The sequence below is a fragment of the Gymnogyps californianus genome, chromosome 7 (assembly GCF_018139145.2).
Source record: "Gymnogyps californianus isolate 813 chromosome 7, ASM1813914v2, whole genome shotgun sequence".
NCBI classification, from domain to species: domain Eukaryota; kingdom Metazoa; phylum Chordata; class Aves; order Accipitriformes; family Cathartidae; genus Gymnogyps; species Gymnogyps californianus.
The window spans coordinates 1,652,691-1,671,325 of NC_059477.1; the positions used below are offsets into that span (position 1 = coordinate 1,652,691).

General features: G+C 51.0%; 1 protein-coding gene across 2 annotated transcripts; it reads right to left on the reverse strand.

Annotated features, from left to right (window-relative positions):
• Positions 1-7,555: 7,555 nt before the first annotated feature.
• ASB1 (ankyrin repeat and SOCS box containing 1) lies at positions 7,556-17,843 on the reverse strand. Of its 2 annotated transcripts, XM_050900200.1 has the most exons (5): positions 17,795-17,843; positions 17,494-17,635; positions 15,181-15,483; positions 10,280-10,665; positions 7,556-8,359 (listed from the first exon to the last, which is right to left on the reverse strand). In XM_050900200.1, exons 1-5 carry the CDS (start codon positions 17,841-17,843, stop codon positions 8,226-8,228), a joined length of 1,014 nt encoding a protein of 337 aa, XP_050756157.1. In that variant the 3' UTR covers positions 7,556-8,225. The 2 variants fall into 2 exon arrangements, with proteins under 2 accessions (XP_050756157.1, XP_050756159.1); XM_050900202.1 differs by lacking the exon at positions 15,181-15,483.
• Between the last annotated feature and the right edge of the window lie 792 nt (positions 17,844-18,635).

Sequence of the window (18,635 nt, forward strand, 5' to 3'; positions counted from 1 at the left end):
CATCTATTGCATCACGAGACTTTCCACTACAGTGTCATGGAATATCATGGATATGATCAAATATAAGAGAAAACTTCCAGAAGCTGCTTACATACTGATATGAAATGCTCAATTGCTGAAATTTTCCAAAATTAAGACTTATTGGTAAAAACTGTGTTTTGTGGGAAATGAAACAAGAGATGAATCTATTATTACATTCCAACTGCAAGCAAAAGCAGGCTCAGAAAGGCCAGAAACACCCACAAAACAATCCACCCCACTCCCTGTGCCTCCTCGATCTTCCGTGCCTCCAACCGGTACCACAGCTCGCGATGCCATAAGTGACACCGCTACATGGAGCTAACAGCACTCAGTGCTTTTAAAGCGATTTCTTAATTTAAAATCCAATTTATGAAGGCATTTTACCATCCTTCATCTCTCATTTTCTCTGAGCAAACGCAGACCCTGCTTTGCAAAATGTTAAATAAATGGGTGTCGCCAAATTATTAAAATTAAAGGCAAGTGCAGAGTTGGCCAAGCGAATCATGGCTGGAAACCAGCTTCCAAAATTCCCTTAGCAGCTTTCAGATGACTGTGGAAAGACGCCGTCAGAGAAAATGCCGTGTCTGCAAGCATCACCTCACCCTGGTATGTTTGGAAAGCTTACAGAAAGCCCGTGCCACGGGGAGTGGACTGTGTACGGATCGTACATCATCCTGCTACCTTCTGGGGGACGGCCGAAGCCATTAATCAACGACAACAGTTGTCCTACTCCATCTTACCCACCTTAGCTTTATTTTTCCCTCTGACTTCCTAGTGACGGAAGCATCCTATGAAAATATTTGGAGACGCTTGTTCCCGGGGCTCACAGGTACGCACCACCTGCCACTGTTCCCTTCTTGCACAAAGCTTTTAGGCAAAGGCTTACTGGAGCCTTGCGGTAACTCACAGCCTTCGCTAAACGTACATTTGATGGGAAATGTGAATTTCCAGCATTTTTACCTGTAGATTTTCACCATCGTGCAGCGTGTTTGGCTGGCACTTTCTTGGTTTGGACTTTTTAAGTACCTTTTTAGGATAAAGATCGTGGCACACGTGAACTCCTGGCCAGGCACACTCAAGCTGGCTGATTTTCTGTTGGAAAGATTTCGTTGTGCCTTTTACAAACACCAGATGCTCGATGATGGGAAAATAAAGCATACTTTCCAGTAAACAAAAGCAGATTTCATTTGTCTCTGAAGCATAAACAAAAAAAAAAAAAAAGTGAAAAAAAAGTGCAAAACAGAACAGTACAAATCAGGCTCGTACATACGCGTCGGGGGGAAAAAAAGTGATGAAAGCAGCGGGAAACGCGTGTACCTGGAGACAGGTTAATGAGCTCGGCAGTGCAACTATGGCCTCGGGGGGCTGCAGCCTCCTTTCCCCTGCGCAGGGCTGGCGTGGGCGCAGCACCCCACGGGTGCTGCCCTGTCTCTCAGGCACACCGCAGGTGAGCCGCAGACCTCTTATTTTTTCTTCCAGGTTGCAACTTGCAGGGGACAGAGAGCTCATTTGGGAGGGAAGACACGCCTGAAGGAGCTGAGAGGGAACAAAACAAAAAAAAAAATAAAAAAAAAAAAAACGAAAAAATTAAACAACTAGGGGCTTCCCCAGCAGCGGCTGGGGGAGTGGAATTAACGCATGCTAGAGGAAATGCTTTGAGACTGCCTGAGATTTACTGCGGTCTTGGTCGGTTCTCATAGCCCAGAGCAGATATTTGAGCATCACGCAGTGCAAGGCAAAATCGCGTCTCTTCCTTGCCGCTGCAGGAAAGGGAACTCCGCATTAGATCTTAAGATAAGATTAATGAGTGTGAGTAATAAGGAAAATATTGCAGTGCCGTTATGTAAACCAAGGACAGACTCACCCATGAGCTCTTCTCCCCAGCCATACATGAAATTCAGTGAGAGGTGACCAGAAACCCCAGCCTGTCTACTCCAGAGGTAACCGAGAGGGGACAGGTTAACAGCATGCAAAATCACGGCTGGAGTCCAGCAGTCCTTTAAACAATTCCACATTTATTGTCCCGAGGTTTGCAGCTCGGACACGCAGGTCTCTCCCACTTGATGATAAATCTCCCGTTCTTTCTAAGCTGCAGCACAGAGATGCTATCGCTGACCCACCACCCAGCAGGGTCACGGCTACCAAGCTGGGGGGGCTACTGCACAAGCCTGGGGGCAGATGCACTGGGAGGCAGGAGGGAGCCACTTCTGAGCTAGAGGAATATCGAGGCTGGAGATGTTAGAATTTCAAGTTAGGGCTTGTTTTGCTTTGTTTTTAATCACCGTCACCGTAATTCCAAACCATTGGATCGTTTTCTTCCAATTTAAGAGAAACTCTCTTTTTGCCTTTAGGGGAAACGCTGGCACCAGCTTGGAAAAACATCTCCCAAGTGAAAATAGCAGGAATCCTAAAAAAGGGACTGTGCCCTTGACTGGAGATAGCTACAGGGACTAAATCCTCAGGTACCCGAAATGTTCCTTCTACCACCTGAGCTAAAGAACGCAAAGTGTCCGGGTGTTGCAGAGGGAGCCTGCACATCTGCTAACCCCTAGGAAGAACAGAGCAACCATCAGAAATGCTTGCAGCTTAAGCTTGTAGGGAGTTTTCCAATGAAAATGCCGGGAAAATCTAAGTTATAAGAATCAAAATATTTTGAGGAATTACACCGACTTCAGAGTACTTTCATGCCAGGACAAACTGAGGAGCTGCATTTCCAGAGCCGGGTACAAAGAAAGGAGGAGCAGAAATGAGAGGTCTAAAGAGCCCCCTTCAGCCTGTTTTGAAGGACCGGGTGGAAAGCCAAGAGCTTTGGGCTGCTCTAAGCAGCAGTGGGTGACAGCAGCCACCGCGCGCTGCCGCAAGCTGCCACGGCACCCCGAGGGAAGGGCAGGCCAGCACCGCTGCGAGGATGTGAAAGAGGATTTGGGGGGGGGGGGGGAAGGCTCCAGAGGGGGGCCTCGTCTGCACATTCACGACGGTTTACATTTTGATTTGTCTGTCACATCCCTCCTGAAAATTGTCCAGGGGTGGCAAGGCAGGAGTTGGCAACGGTGCGGCAAACCGTTGCCCAGTCCCTGCCTGCTTGCCTGCAACCCCCTTGCAGGCAGCACGGTTCTCCGGCCCCCTCCAGTGGCTACAAAACGTGCAGAAGAGTCAGCTACAGCCTCCGAGGCCAGCAGGATTCAGGCTTCTGCAAATCCAGTCCCCGCTCTTTGCCGCGTAGAGCTGCCCTCCTCCTTCCCACGGCGAAGCAAATGATTGAGGCAGCCAGCCACGCTCTTGCACCGGAACGTCTTTATTCAGCTACAGGCGGATCCAGGCCCACCAGAGATCCCTCCGATCCGCTCTCGGATCTGATCTTGCTGCTGCGCACAAGCGTTTTACCCCGGGCAAAACCAACAGACCACTGATTAGAGCTTCTTGAAGCGGGACTCTGTCACCTCTGTTCTGTCCTGGGCAGGTTCTTACGCTGCTTTCTTCACTGGAACAGGAAGGGCTAAAGAGGTGCTGTACCTCCAAGGCCAGTTTTTTGCTGTAAAAAGGGCTTTACTTGACATTGGGGATGGGGAAAAATAAATAGATCAATAAATAAACCACTTCAACCCAACAGATGCCGTTCTTCCGCCTTTTGCAAAACTCCCAAAGAGCAGGAAATTTTATTTGGGTACCAGCATTTCGTGCTCTGGAAATCCCCTATAGCAACAAAGACAAGAAGAAAGCTCACATGAAAAAGACTGCTTTGGATCTGCTTTGCTTATTCCAGATCCGGTTTGGTTCTTTAACTATTTTCCAAATCTTGTTATCCCCTCCCACCCAAGCTTGCAGCAAGGCCACGCAATGCACGCTTTATATATTATGCACAAATATAATAGGCATTCTTCAATATAGGGGATGTACACCGCAGAAATGTTTAGTTTCCCACCCATGACTTCACAATATTCATTTGTTACTCATGTTATCTGAGCATGCCCCACGGACAACATGGAAAAGAATAACTTTACAAAAGAGAATGCTTTGCTACATAGGAGGAAATGGTGAAGTCCGAGTTAAGGCAAAAATAAACGCTGTTTATATAGCGTGAAGATATATAATATGCACATATTACTCAGATTTCATATTGGAAGACTGTTGTTTCTCGGGTTTAAAAGGACAGGGACAGCCAGAGGGTACAGGTTTTGGCCCTACAGGACAGGACACCAAGGTCTATGAATATCATGAATCTATTTTGAGATTCATTATTACCTCTCTACAATGAAAATTCCAGATCTTCTAAGTCTGCGTATTAAACCACTTCACTAAGGCAAAGCTGGGTTTATGTAGCCTCAGCAACCAATGTCCACAGAGACTTACTCTAACAGTAGTCTTTGCACTTACGGCTTAATGTTATGTGAGATGTCCCCCTGAGCTGGACTCCCTTCAGGCCCTCAAGCCAAAAGAAAGACCATCCAGGTTTTAACACCGAGACCTTTGCAGGAGGCACAGTCCCCCAGTTAAGATGGGAGTTGGATGGGTAGTCCAGGCAAAATGTCTCCTTGCACTTCAAAGCTTTGATTCCGCAAATGCCCAAGTGACCGATGAACTTCAAGCTTGTTTGCTACTGGGCTGGGAGAACCATCCTTCGACCTGTGGATCGAGGGCTGGAGATATCCATGGTCAGGGGAATCCTCTGGACTCCACATCGGTTGGATTTGAAGACTCATATAGTCCTTCAAGCTCGAGGTCAAAAGAACTACCCATACACACAGAGGCCAAAGTCCCCACCCCCAGCATGGCTTGAGCTTACCAGCGGGACCTACAAAGGAATCGTATCAGTACCAGGTATTGACTCTGTGCACGGGAAGAGGGTGCTCTTTGCAATTTCACTCCCATGGGAGTTGCGGTTCTGGGAGGGAGCGCAGTTGCTAGACTGGTCAGGGTGCCACCGGCTGGCTATCCATCAGCACACTGTAGGACAGTGTCAGGCAAGGGCACAACAGTCAACAAACCAAATACTGAAGCATCTGCAATTAAAATTGTAACAGGTCATCTGCAGAGGCTTAGCTTTAACTATATACTCGAGTTACATCAGCCACTGAGTTAAAAACTCAATTCTCCGAATTTCTTTGGGCCACCCTCCATCATTCACTCCGTGGCTTTTCACCGTAGCTCATGCCAGGTGGAGCCAGCTCTCCCCAGAAGAGCATATGCCTTCCACATCCATCCTACCACCTTCCCCCAAAAGGCACTAAGGGTGACCGGTTTGCAAAACTGTATGAACAAGTAAAAATCGAGGGGAAAAAAGTCGACCCAAAGAAGCTGTTTGCCATGGCATTTTCTCAAGACAACCTACCTCATTTTCTGCCTCTATACACTGGAGCTAGAAAGTACGTTTGGCCTGTGCTCCTGCAAAACATTATGGTTCCACCAGCAAGGTGACAAGAGGCTTTACAACCTGTTTGCATCTTTCAGGCATGTTAACACTTCTATAAAGCAAGCGCACAACTCTCAGGCAACATGCTCATGGGCTGCCCTGGCCTCCAGCATGGTGAAAACCTAAACCATCTGCAAGCCTGAAAAGGAAACAGTGCAAAACTGCTGCCTTCTCACCTTGAAAGCATGCCTACAGCTACATATCCTTGCCATTATATCTCACCTGAGGAGGGTTTTGAAAGTATCCTTTGCTTTGGTATCAGAGCACTGAGTGTAACCACCACACTTTAGCCTGTTCTCAGTAGTGCAAATTTTGCCACCTTATCCTAAAATCGGTGAGTAGAGCAACGTAAGGGGCCAGCTGGACCTTCCAGGCCTGGCCATGGAACTGAAATAACAGGGAACAATCAGGGACTGCATTTTTCCTGCCCTTCCTCCTTCTCTGAAAGCATCTTGGAAAGGCACGTGTTCCTCAGCAGATAATAAAACATACAAGAAAGCCCATCCCTGCTTATCAAACTCCACCCTAAACACATGCCACAGTGGGAGGAACAGAAACTGAACTGTGATTTTGCATTCATTTATGCCTCTGGAAAAAGAACATTTTGTCATTAGTGTCAAGACCTATGGGGCAAGTCCATGGGGCAAGTCTATGGGGCAGCCTTGAGGATCTGCTCCTATAGCGGCAGGATAACCAGGGCTGTCGGCCAAAGGCGTTCGAAACCGAAATGCAAGGCAGCTTAAACAACCCACTTCCCTGTTGCTGCAGCAGGTCAAGAAGAACGACCAGAGCTAGATCTCATTCCCAGGAGGGGCTCTTACTGTCCTTGCCATCCCATGCTTAAGTCGGGTCTCAACAACAGGTCCCTAGGCACTAATACCATACAATAAATAAATCCCCAACATCTTTGGGATCGCATCTGGAAAAATACCCTTGCCAACTGCGCGAGCATGGGAAGAACATCTGGCAAAGAAACACTGTCCAAAAAATCAACTTATAACACAGGGACTAGAAAGAACTTGAATCAGTAAAGCAAAAGCAAGTACCAACTATCACCTGAGTTTTTACCCAAGATCCTGAGGGACCATCATCTCTGTCCTTCTAAAGTTGCTATTTTGACAATGTTTCCTATACGATGACTACGTCGCTACCTTTACGGAGCTGGCTGACCCTGAGATCCCGATGAAAGGCTGTCGACTCACTGCAGAATGACACTCTTCTGTGAGCTTGTGACATGAAGGTAAACAGCAATGTAGAGGCACTGGAAATCAAAGGAGCCCAGGCTGCTGGATGCAACACTGCATTTAGAAGCACATAACCTCCTAACTCTTCAAGAAAAGACAGAAAGTCCTTTCTTCTCCCTTTTCCACAATGCTGGTAGAAGCAGCATGCAACAAAAAGACCTGTTAAGTGGAGCTGGGAGGGTTTTCTCTGGTCATAACTGCCACCGTGGGATATGGAGTTAAAGGTAGGTAGGAACTTCTATTTCTATGTGCTGTGCATTCTCAGCTACTTTACTGGGCCTTCACTAACATCACAATCACTGCAATATTGCAAGCAGGCAGTCCAGAGATCATTTTGGTGTCTTTTTCTTCATAATCACACAGACATATTCACAGGCATTGCATCAACTACCATCCAGCACAGCAACACAACAGTTTAATTTAGCGACCCCTCCACTGTTGCTCCTGGTCACTCTCAAATATTCAAACCCATTTTACAGTGAACAGAAGATTAATTTAGCCATTGCTTTCCCAAAAAGTACCCTAGAAATCTTTCAGGTTCACATGCTGGCTTCATCCGAATATCACAGTCCTTGTCCCACCACCACTGCAGTGGCAACTGAACCATAGGGATCACAACCCCACAACAGGCTGTGTGGCTCTCAGTTTCCAGAGGTGAAACTACCTTTTCCTCTTCTCTCCATGTTTTCTCATTCGTGCTACGGCAGCGGTCACGAGACTTGAGCCAGTCCCAGGCAGCTGGCAGGAGGACCGGCCAGCCCCTGCCTTGTCCATTACAGTGCTGGAGGGAGAGCCAAGCTGCCACAGCAGATCTGGTGCTCTGTAGAAACGACTCAGACAGGGTAGGATTACATATTCTGCTACTCTCCCATCCGTGCGATGGGGCCTCTACACAAAGAAAGCCAAGTCAGCAGCTACCTTGCAGACACGGATACAATTTTCCAAGTAACGCACAGCACTGGACAGGAAACTTGATGCATTTCACACCAGAAGAGGACAGAAGAAAATACATCCACTTTTACAGCAGCAATCACAAACTTCATACGGAAGAGAAAGGCCAGGTACTGACGGCAGAAAGAGAACAGTGCTGTCGTAAAACTCTTACCAAGGCGAGGAGAGACTCCTTTGTACGCTATAGGAAGAGGAAAGGCTTAAGGACGGACACTTTCCCCGCTCAGAAGTGCCGCTGAGACCCAAGGTGTGTGTAACACAGATCAATAACAGAGGTAGAGTCATAACAAACAGACATATGCTAACACCTATAGGATATATTGTATTTGCTCATGTAACAGCCATACACGCTTATCAGCCTCATCGCCCAACCAGTTGCAAACAAGACATCACCAGTTCGATAACCGGTAGCTTAAGAATAGACACACAAAATCACTGCACCCTAAATTTGGAGGGGAGAATCACCGGGGCAGGGAATTATGTGCACTCCATGAGCAATACAGTATTTCGCGGTGGGGGAAGGGTTAGGATTGGCACCTGGCTTTATCAGCGCACTCATTTACCAAACCAAACTGTCCCGGAAAGCAGCCAGTTGCCCTTTAACTGTGTTCGTGAAGTAAAAATTGTTTAATGGGGTCTGGGATTGGAAGGATATGGATCAGATCCAGACGAGATTTGCCAAGTATTCTTCGTACAGCTATGCGGCAGAGAGACAAGAGGCTCCGGGTGCGGCCTGCGATGAAGAAAGCAGAGAAAAACTATTGAGGGACCGAGAGAGGAAGAGAAAGGGATAACAGCATGTAAATTGTGTTGAGCTCTGGCTGACAGCTGAGGAGCCATTCACCCCTTCCAAATGCCGAGGCCACGTCCTGCCCAGCAACACGAAGGCGGCGCAGGAGAGCTGAGCATGCACAAATCCTCCCTGTGAGGAGGCCAAACCTTTCGGCCAAAGACTTGGGGCAACGACAGCTGCCACACGGGCAGTTTGGAAGGGCGAGCTGGAGACTGCATGGGGTTGTGACCATGGAGCCAGTCCCTGCATGAGAGGGTTCAAGAGATCACTGCCAAACCCACACCAAGGGAGGCTGTGAGAGGCTTTATACTATTCGGATCATTTTAAAATTACGTGGACTTCATTTTTGCTCTAAACCGTCCCCTGGGAAACAACAGCATTGACGGCCAGCTCAGGCCTTATCCCAACTTTCTTTTGAGGGCTTCTTTTGAGTTCATGGAGAGCTCTTCCAGCACAGGGACAAGAGGATGGTGGTGTCCATGTTGATTCAGGAACTGGACCTCCAAGGCACCACTCCATTGTCCTGCGTGCTCTACCTGAGGAGTCCCATTTGCCTCCTAAACCCAGGCTTAATGGAAACCACCTGCTCCAGCTTATGTGTGCCTCTTCTCAGCAAAAGTCCAGGCAGGTTTAAAAACCAGGCACGTGCAAAGCTGAATAACTTCGGGCTGGGGGGGTTGTATCCCACATTCTGAATCCCTTTCAAATTTCTTTGGAGTTCGAGAGGGAAACCCCACTTCCGACCCTGGTGCAAAGCCCTGGCCTTCACCCGCTGAGCCTGGTGGTTTTACGAGGTGCTGCCCTTGCTGGAACAAGGGTGCGCACTGTATTGATGTTGCTTTTGTTATAAAAAGAAAGAAATAGCAGGTAAATTTAGGCATGTTCAGGTCTGAGGCTCTGGTTTACTTCTTTCGTAACTCATTTGCTTCCCAGAGGATGTTAAATTCAAAAAGCCAGCTTTTTCCCCACCTTTTTCCACCACCATCTGAGCTCCCTCCTGCCACTTGCTACCACCATTTGTGGCTTTACTTCCCAAGTAGCCTGTCCAGATACAACTACCTCCTGGGTCTCTCCCTGGGCCCCCCCTGCAGAGGCACAGGGTCGCTCAAGAACAGTGAGGGCACATCTGCACGGCTTTGGAGAACTGGATCTCACTGGATATGCCATAACCTGCTTGTGGTCCGCAGATCCAAAGCCCAGCTCTGATAGGACCCCACTGCCTAAACCTCGCCTCCGGGTGCTGAGGACGTGGTTAGGCAATGGAAAAGAGCTGGGAGAAAGATAAGGCAAAGTTACCGACAGGTTGGGCTGCTGAGATAGGCACCATCGGTAGCTGAAGGACTCAAGAGGGAAAACACCATGTGAACGTACAAAATGCAACAGGAGGAAAACAGGGAGTCTAGCTGGAGGCTTATGGGGAAACCATTGGGTTGAGCCATCGGTGTTGACAGAGCTGGAGGCAGGCAGCAGGCTTGGCAACACTGAGGATCCGTGCCAGGGAGCTGCAGAGGCCAGCCCCACGGTCCTCTCCTGCCTGATGCCTGCCTGGCCAGCAACAGCTCTTTGGGAGCCGTATCAGGGGTGGTGAAGTCATTAACACTTAGCTTAACACTTGTTAAATCCCAGTTACCTTTTTTGTGTGTTAGAACTGCTTTACACTTCTAAGTTAGGCATAACCTGTTTACACGATCTTTTTGCGCTTGGCTGCAGGCACTTGAACAAACAGACCCAAAAGAGGATGGTAACACCCACCCTACCACCTTAACAGCTCCTAACTACCAAATAAAACTCTCCGAAGAGTTCTCCTGAAGCCAGAGCTAGATAAAACCAGCGCCACTTCAGTAAGTCAAAGCCACTTACCCCTTGCTTCTTTGAACACCTGCAGAGCCTCAGGGTTGACTTTGACCCTTCCCGTGGATTCAACTCCCAAGGCCTCCACTTTCACCAGGTTCAGATTGGCTCCAAAGTCAATCAAGAGGTGGACGAACGCCGCCTCGCAGCCGTGCCGCAGGACAGCGTCCATCACACACACCGGGGAGCCCCGAGAGAAGCCTTGGATGTTGATGGGCCCGCAGCAGTTAAAATCCGGGTTGGCTCCAGCCTGGAGCAGCAGCCGGAAGCACTGGAGGTTGTGGTAGGCAGCGCTGATGTACAGCGGGCAGACCACCAGCGTGGTGAGGGGCCGCAGGGAGAGGCTGGGGACCCGGGAAGCGAGGTGGTGATTCACGTCCACGTCTGCGCCGTACCTGGGCGGGGGAGAGAGAAGAGCGGAGGTTTGGAAACAAGGGCAACAGCACCACGACTGCAGCCCAGGGTGACAAAATGGCAGGGGATGAGGCTGAAGGACACCCAGAGGGTGAGCACCCTGCCTGCTTTTGGTACCTCTGGGGTCCACCACCCAAGAACCGCCCGTACCTACCCTCAGATGGGCCTGGCGGGGCTTCGGAGTGGGGATGCCGTATCCAGCACAGTCTGATCTTCAAGAAGCAAAGCTGTTTCTCTGCCCGCAACAGCCCGGGCTTCGGAGAGAGGAGGAGCAGCTGAGGAACATCTTTCCTTGCCCTCCTGAAGGATGTGCCAAGCGCAGCCTTGGCACAAGGGGACGGCTCAGCCCTGAGCCAGCACCACGTAATGCTGGATGCTAATGAGCCAGCTGGGGAGAGGGGATGTTTCCAAATGACTCAGTTGAAGAGATGCAGGGAAATAACTTCCCCACCAGGATAAAAGAGGCCAAAAAGCAATATAGGCAATCGATCTGACTGTCACAAACAGCAGGGAAATGGAAACAGAAATCTGCGCTCAACAGTGAAACACATATGACAAAATCCTGCTCCCGAAGGAGCCGGGGTGGTTGAAATCCCATCAGAAATCCCATCAGGGAGTCAAAAAGAGGCCTTTTCCCTAGTATTCAGCTCAGCTGAAGGGATGTACCCGCCAACTCTGAGCACGCAGGAAACTGGAAAAACACAAAATAATTGCGTCAGACCTTCCGCTCTCCCCATCCATCCTGCACAGCTCCATTCACAGGTTATATATTATAATAGGTACCGCAAGAGAGATTGCGGTTCACCGACCAGCACTCCAGGCGCCGAAGCAGAGACCTCCATGAGCCGCAGCAGCAAACCTCTCAAGCCTTTTGCAACTGGCTCCTGCCTCACCCTACCCCACAGAGAAACTCGTACCTCACATCTTCGCCGCACGGTGCCGTGGTGTCCCAACTGCTCCATAAGCCCTGCAGCCAGAGCAAAGCGGGCTCGGGCTTGCTGTGGCACGGAGAAGGCACGCAAGCAGGCTAAAGCCCTGCTCGATGGACATCAGCATCGTCATGGAACAGAAGCAGCGCCCGCAGCATACTTCTTTTCGGTAAATACAGACGGCACTAAGTTGTGAACGAGCAGAAAACAGGGCTTATTGGCTTTGGTTCTTGTCATTTTTTTTTTTAGGAAGTGAACAATGCGGCCAAATAAATGGGAGCAAAAAGGCCAAGTGTCGCTCTCTGGAAAAGCATGAAATTTGAAAAATGGCAATGCTGCGGAAAGAAGAGACAGCAGAAATAAGTATTTCTTTCCCCCAGGCTGGGTAACACCCAAGCAGTGGGGACACCAACTCCATCTACTTCACATGCAGCTTGGATGGGAAGAAGGAGGAAGACAACTCAATCCCCTAAGGAGTAGCTGGTTTTAATTGCAGCATTGCAGATCAAGCAAAGCCCTGTCCTTTCTCCCCACAGAGGGATAAAAGGTTCCTTCACCTGCCAGTCCCTCTCGCAAAATTGCAAACTGAGCGTTCAGAGAACTAGATTTTTCTGTCTTCCTAGATAGCATTATATTCCTTTCTGCAGTTAATAAAACAAATAAGGAAACCACCTGGGGACAAATCCTGCCTCGAGGCAAGCACAGCTCTCGCTGAACCCAGAAGGGGCCGGTCCCTATCCAGCAAATACTTAACCAAATGCTTCAATTCTGAGGATGGGAATAGTCTCATTTAAATTAAGCACACACCGAACAAGTGCCGAGGAAACTTGTCTAAGAGCTGCAAATGGCATGCAGTGTTTTTTTACCCCAACGCACAAGACCTCCCAAGCACGAACATCTCGGCTGAGATCTCAGGAGACGGGTGGAGTGGAAAAATGCAGGAAAAGGACGGAGCTAGGCAGTAACAACACTGCCGAGTGCGAGCTGGTCCTCGCACCAGCCACAGGATCGAGCTTTGCTTCCCAGGCCAGGCAGCTGGCCCAGGGATCACTGCACACTAAGGGGACATTCCCATCTTTTGGGGACTTCCACAGCACTTTGTTGAATCTACATCGCTTCACCTATGTTGGAGCACAGAGGGCTAAATAAGAAAAGGTGTCTGTTCTCCACAGGCAATCACACACATTCCCTGTAGATAAACCTCTTAAAAATCAGACTATACGAGCATTTGGATAAGTCATCTGTGCTGCTGTGGGACTTTCGTAGGGCTGTTGTAGGGCCACTGCTTCCTACGGCCATGGTCCTGACCAGACAGCAGGTACCCCTTCATTCTACTCCTTTTTTTTCCCATTATTCTCACCAAAATTCTCGGTGGAACCCCCCAATTCAAAGCAAAATACAAAATTCTACTTTTATCACAGTTAGGCATGCACCTGAGGCATCGGGGTGATTTGTCAGATCTCTTTTTCACCGTTTCAGTGTGGCAAAAGGATCCTCTCATCCTTAATACGCTGGGTCAGCCCTCAGTTACACTGCGCTACACAGTACAGTGCAACAGTCCGATCCCATCGCAGCATGATCACATCACAAGCTGTTAGGAAAGTAATCTATACCCTGGCGATATAACCATAAATATTTCCGCCAGCCGTCTTCTAAAATGGATCACCGTTCCATAGCCGTGTGTGTATTTACTATTAATGGATACAATTTCACCTATGGCTTGGTTAGCTGGTTCAGCAATTGCAGTAGTATTCAGGAATCCTGATCGTACTACCATATGATTAAAAAAAAAAAAAATTAACCAGGTGATGTTTAGACACCTGCAGCAAGTCTGACTGGGTTGGGCTTTCTCTTCAGGACACTGAGGCTCTCTCGAGCTGAATACGCTGAAATATTTCCTTATATCTCAGTAAAAGCATCTTCCTCGTTGCATTTCCCCTGCCAAATCCTTTAGATCAACATTTTAAAAATCTCTGAGTGAGCTCTGTAACCTAAGACTGCATTTTTAAGTAAGCAACTCTGAACAGATCCGTGAAATCCGTACTCCAAGATATTTGAAATTTTGGGCAATCTGACAATTTGGTATTAGCTTAGCAGCCTTGGGAGGGACACTGTCTAATAAAAAGATATTGGACAAACTCCAGTTAATTTTTAATCCTGAAAGTTTTCCAAAATCTTGCTTTTAATATTGCTGGCAAGTTATCCCGAGGAGTAGACACATAAATCAATGCATCAAGCTCTCCATGTGCTGCTGAAATACCATTTGCTACATTTCACCCTGCCTTAGCGTATATATCGGGAGAGATTCTCGGGAGTGCAGCATTTGAGCTGAACCCTGTACCAACAAGCACGTGGCGATGGGGACATCCTTCTCTCAGCTTGCTGAGAAAGGAGCAAGGAGGGGAGACCGTCTCCCCTTCTTTCTACTTGTCAGCTTCCTTAAAGCTGCCCTTGTATGAAAACTAGCTTCCCCACAAGCAAGAAGGAAAGGAGAAAATCCCCAAGTATTTTGAAATTTTTCTATTCAAATCCTTTTGGTTGTCATTTTCTAGCATTTGCAGTCATTGAAGGGATTCCTTGGACAGCATTTCTGTGTGAATCCAAATACACTTCCTTCTCTTTTACTACTTCTTTCTACAGCCTGTATTTTCCCCTTATGATCCCTTATTATTTGGCATCAGTGGCCCATATAGTTGTTCAGCACGGTCCCTTATACAAAAAGCTTCCAATTTAGAAGAAAGGAAGTATCACGGCACGCCACAGAGGAGGAAACTCACGTTCGCACAGCCTACTGCTAGACCTTGAGCCCACTCACTGCTGGTGCTGCAGAGGAAGTTTCCTGAGGGATGGGAGGTCACCAGTCACCCACCACCCGGCTAAGGTTACTGTTCATCACCTCATAGTGACGGCCGTCACTCCCTGCCCCAGAGATGCCACCCCTTCGATGGAGCTGTGCATCAGGTGTCTGGCAAGGGGAGACTGAATCGGATGCCACGGAAGGTGTCCTAGTGATGGGCAAACACCAGGCAGCCAAGAACAGCCAGTGCCGGTGACAAGCATCTCTCCTCCCAAGGACAGAAAACGGTCAGAGCAGCAGAGCTAAGTAAAGGAGAGATGCGTTTCCAGACAATTTTTGGTTCGCTGGGGGATCCACCTCACTCGTAAATTCAGCCAGGGGCGTGGAGCTGGCAGTCAAGATGGAGGGGGGGGGGGGGGGGAGATACTTTGTAAGATTTGCATCTGACTGAAGAGTGGATGGTGGGCTCAGAAACAGAGACTCCTCTCTTGGGCTTTGTCTTAGGAGAACAGGCATGGGAGTCACACAGCAGGGCACAGACCTGTTGCCAGGGCCAAGCGATGGGGAATACAAGGATGTCCCTTTGGGCACCCCTCCACCCGCTCTCCTTCTCTTGGAGATGTGGCCTGTGGAGGCACTGGGCATGTGAGGAGGGAACGGATGCTCTGAGCCCCACGGGGGAAAAGATCCCAAGGGAAGAAGAGAGGGAGGGAAGTAGAGCCACCCCTCTCCCCACCAGGGCCATCTCCAGCCAGCACCCAAGCTCTCACCTGATCAGCTCCCGGAGGATGTCTGCCCGGCCCACGCGCGCCGCATGGTAGACAGGGGTGCTGCGGTGATGCCGGCTGCCGTTGGGGTCAGCCCCAGCTTCCAGGAGGATCTTGGCACACTCGAGGTGCCCGTTGACCACGGCTACGTAGAGGGCGGTCTGCCCCTTCACGTCCACCAGGTCGATCTCGGCCCCTTTGCGGAGGAGGAAGTCGACGCAGGGGCCGTGGCCGGCGGTGGCGGCGATGCGCAGCGGCGTGCAGGGCAGCCAGCCGCAGCACCACACGGACTTCTCGTTGATCCGGCTGGCGTCGGCGGGGGGAAAAAGCGTTGGGTCAGAGAGGGCCTCCTGCCACCTTGCACCAGCCCGCCTACCCCAGCCCTGGGGGAGGATGCTGGGAGAGCCCTAACAGCTCCCTTGAAGCTTTTCCTCCCCATTTTTGGCACTTCACAGCAGCCCCGAAAACCTCCTGCCAATAACCTGACCAGGCGCTGCACGTAGGTAGCCAGAGACTACGGCATGTATCGGAGTAATGCCTGGAAGATGGGCTTTATCGCAGCTCTGCTGTGTCAGGAGCTGCACATATGCACAGCGAGGGACAAACCCTGCCTCAAAACTCAGTCAAAATTACCAATAAAAAAAATAAAGTACTCCCCACTCCCTTTCTACAGGGAGATGTCCCAAATCAGCAGTGACCAAGCTAGGGATCACAACCATTTAATTCAAGCTGCTCCAAAGGGGGCAGAAAGTCATCAAAGCAGCAGGGAAACAGCAAGAGGACATGGGAAGAGGGGAGCAATGTACGGAAATGCACGCGTATATCCGTATCGCACCGCTGGCAACATCCACACTCAGCCAGGCACCATGGGATGACATAAACACAAATCCAGGGAAACTCAGCCCTGCCAGCAAGGAGCAAGCTTGGGAGGTGCGGCCATCCTGCACTGAACAGCATTAGTAGGCCATTAGCATCCTTGTTGGACGCCTGTACTGGCACAAGAGCCTTTTCCAGTTTATTGAAAGAGATGACTCTGGCTGGCAGCTGCTTAGATCCCCTCTGAAATAACCTGTGTTAGTTACCACGCTCATCCAGATCTCAGGTTAGCCCTACAAATCTCATAAACATCCAGACCTCACTCCCAAATTCTCTGCAAATCACTGCAGGTACCAGTTTAGCGGGAACACACAGAGAAGAAGGGATTTCTTCAAGGCCAGTGTAGGCTGGCGAAAGTGCTCTTTAGCCAGCGCAGCAGTGGATTTGCTCTTCTAGCTCACTCCATGCAGGCCCACGTAACTGGTACAGGACAAAGCAGGTTTTATACAGCGCATTTACAGAGTTTGCTAGGAGAGCAATGCCACAATTTTTTTTTTTTTCAACTGTGTTTTAGGAAGAGGAGTAGTATAAACCCCGCATCAAGCCCTCAGCTGTCAAGTCTTATGATAAAAGTGCTCCCTTTAACCTTGGAGGCTGGGGGATCTCCACCCCATACCTACCCCCAAATTCAAAGAAGTCGCTTCTCTGCTCGCTCCACCACCTGTGTGATGGTGCTGCGGGTCCAGCCCTCCTCCTCCCGCCAAACTTTGCTTTTTCCTGCAAGGAAGGACGCCTGGCCCTGCTGCCACAGGCTTCCCACACGGCATGGCGGAAAAATAAGGCAAAAATCTCAGACCAAGGGTCCGAAGAGCCCCAGCTGCCCAGGTGGCAGAAAGAGGGGCTGGCTCATTCTCATTTTTGCTGAAAGGACACTTTTTTTGAGGCTGGGAGACATTTTGCACTCTAAGCAGTTTTCTCCATGGTGCAGGGAAATTAATTAGCTATCCCCACGGTCACAGACTTAGCACTGGGCAGATTTTGTAACATAGGGTGTTTCAGGTTTATATTCCATTGTAATCCCTTTTGTATGTTTTTCCCATTATACGTAGGCTCCTGTTTTCAGGGTATTACATTTCTGCCCTCATCTGAAAAGAGCTCTTGCGCGGCCGCCGCACGCTCGTGAACTGGCTTGAGATTTGCCGACTGGGAGACGACTCGGGGGGGATGATGATGATTCCGGGGGCGAGGGGAGCATCCTCCCAACCTGACACCTCTGCCATCAAAACGGAGCGAGCCGGGGGTCTCCAGAAGGAGGGGGGCTGCGGGGACAGTGCGGGGCGAGCGGCCCCAGGGAGTCGTTCGCCAAAATCGCTTAAGCGGGACCTCGCACCCCGTGTTTCCCACCTTGTCCCCGTGAGGGTCCCCAAGGCCAGCGCTGAGGGTGCGGGCAGGGCGGGGTGTGAGAAGCCCCCCCACCCACACACACCCCCCCACACACACCTTTGGAAGCTCTCCTCTTGCAGCAAGCTCTTGAGGGTGGGCAGGTCCCCCACGTAGGCCGCGTCGTGCAGCCGGGTGTCCTCGCAGTGCTCGATGGGGTGGTCGCAAAACTGCTCCCGCAGCCACTCCTTCAGGTTACGACCTGCGCTGGAGAGAGAGCGGGGGCGGCGGGGGGGGGAGCCGGGCTGAGCCCTAGCCACAGGCGGCCCGGGACGGCGGGTGGGGGCCCTGTCCCGTCCCGTCCCGGCAGCGCCGCTTCCCGCCCTCCTCCCCCCCGGCCCCACGTTACCTGCCTGCCCGCCTGAGGCGGCGGGCGGATCCCCGCCGCCGGGGGGGCCGCCCTCCGCCATCTGCCTCTCGAACCGCCCGGTCGCCTTCGGCCTCCCTCCCCGCCGGCAGCGTCCCCCGGCCGCCGCTGCCGCCGCCGCCGCCGCCGCCCTCCCTCACCGGGCCGGCCTGATTGGTGCCTGCCGGCCCGGCGGCTTCCTGCCTCCGCGTTAAGGTGGTTTTCCCCGGCGGGAGGAGGGCGGTTCGCCTCCGTTCCGGCAGCCGGGAGCAACGCCGGAGCCATTCCTCCTTCAGACCCGCCCCGCGGCGGCACCTCAGCGGGAGGGAGGCTGGGGCGGCCCGGCTCGGCTCGGCTCGGCTCGGCTCTCCCGGCGGCGGCCCTCAGCCCCGCAGAGCTCGGTCGCCGGTAAAGGGGCCTGGAGGCTCCTTCTGCCAGCAACGGGGCTGATCGTTTACAGTGCTGTCCCCGCTCCCTGGAGCAGCCTCACGGCCGCCGCCCGCACCTCTGCGGGAGGGATGCCAAGCGTTTGAAAGCCGGTATAGCGGACAGCGTTGCTTTTCTTAGGCTAGACGAGGTTTCCCACAGCTAAAAAAGCTGCACAGAAGGTTTTACGCGATCGCATCCTCCCGTTTTTCCCTGCGGCACAGCTCCCGGGGTCTTTTCGTCAGGTTGCCGCAAGCCTGAGGGAGAAAACAGCCGATGCGAGGGTGGGCAGAGCTGCGGCGGGCTGGGAGGGAGCAGAAAGGCAAGGTGGTCATGAAAATGCCACCGAGAAACAGCCAGGCCTGCAGGGTCTGAGCAAAAAGCCGCTGCTTTGCTTAAACCCCACCAGGCAGCCTCAAATTCTAGGCAA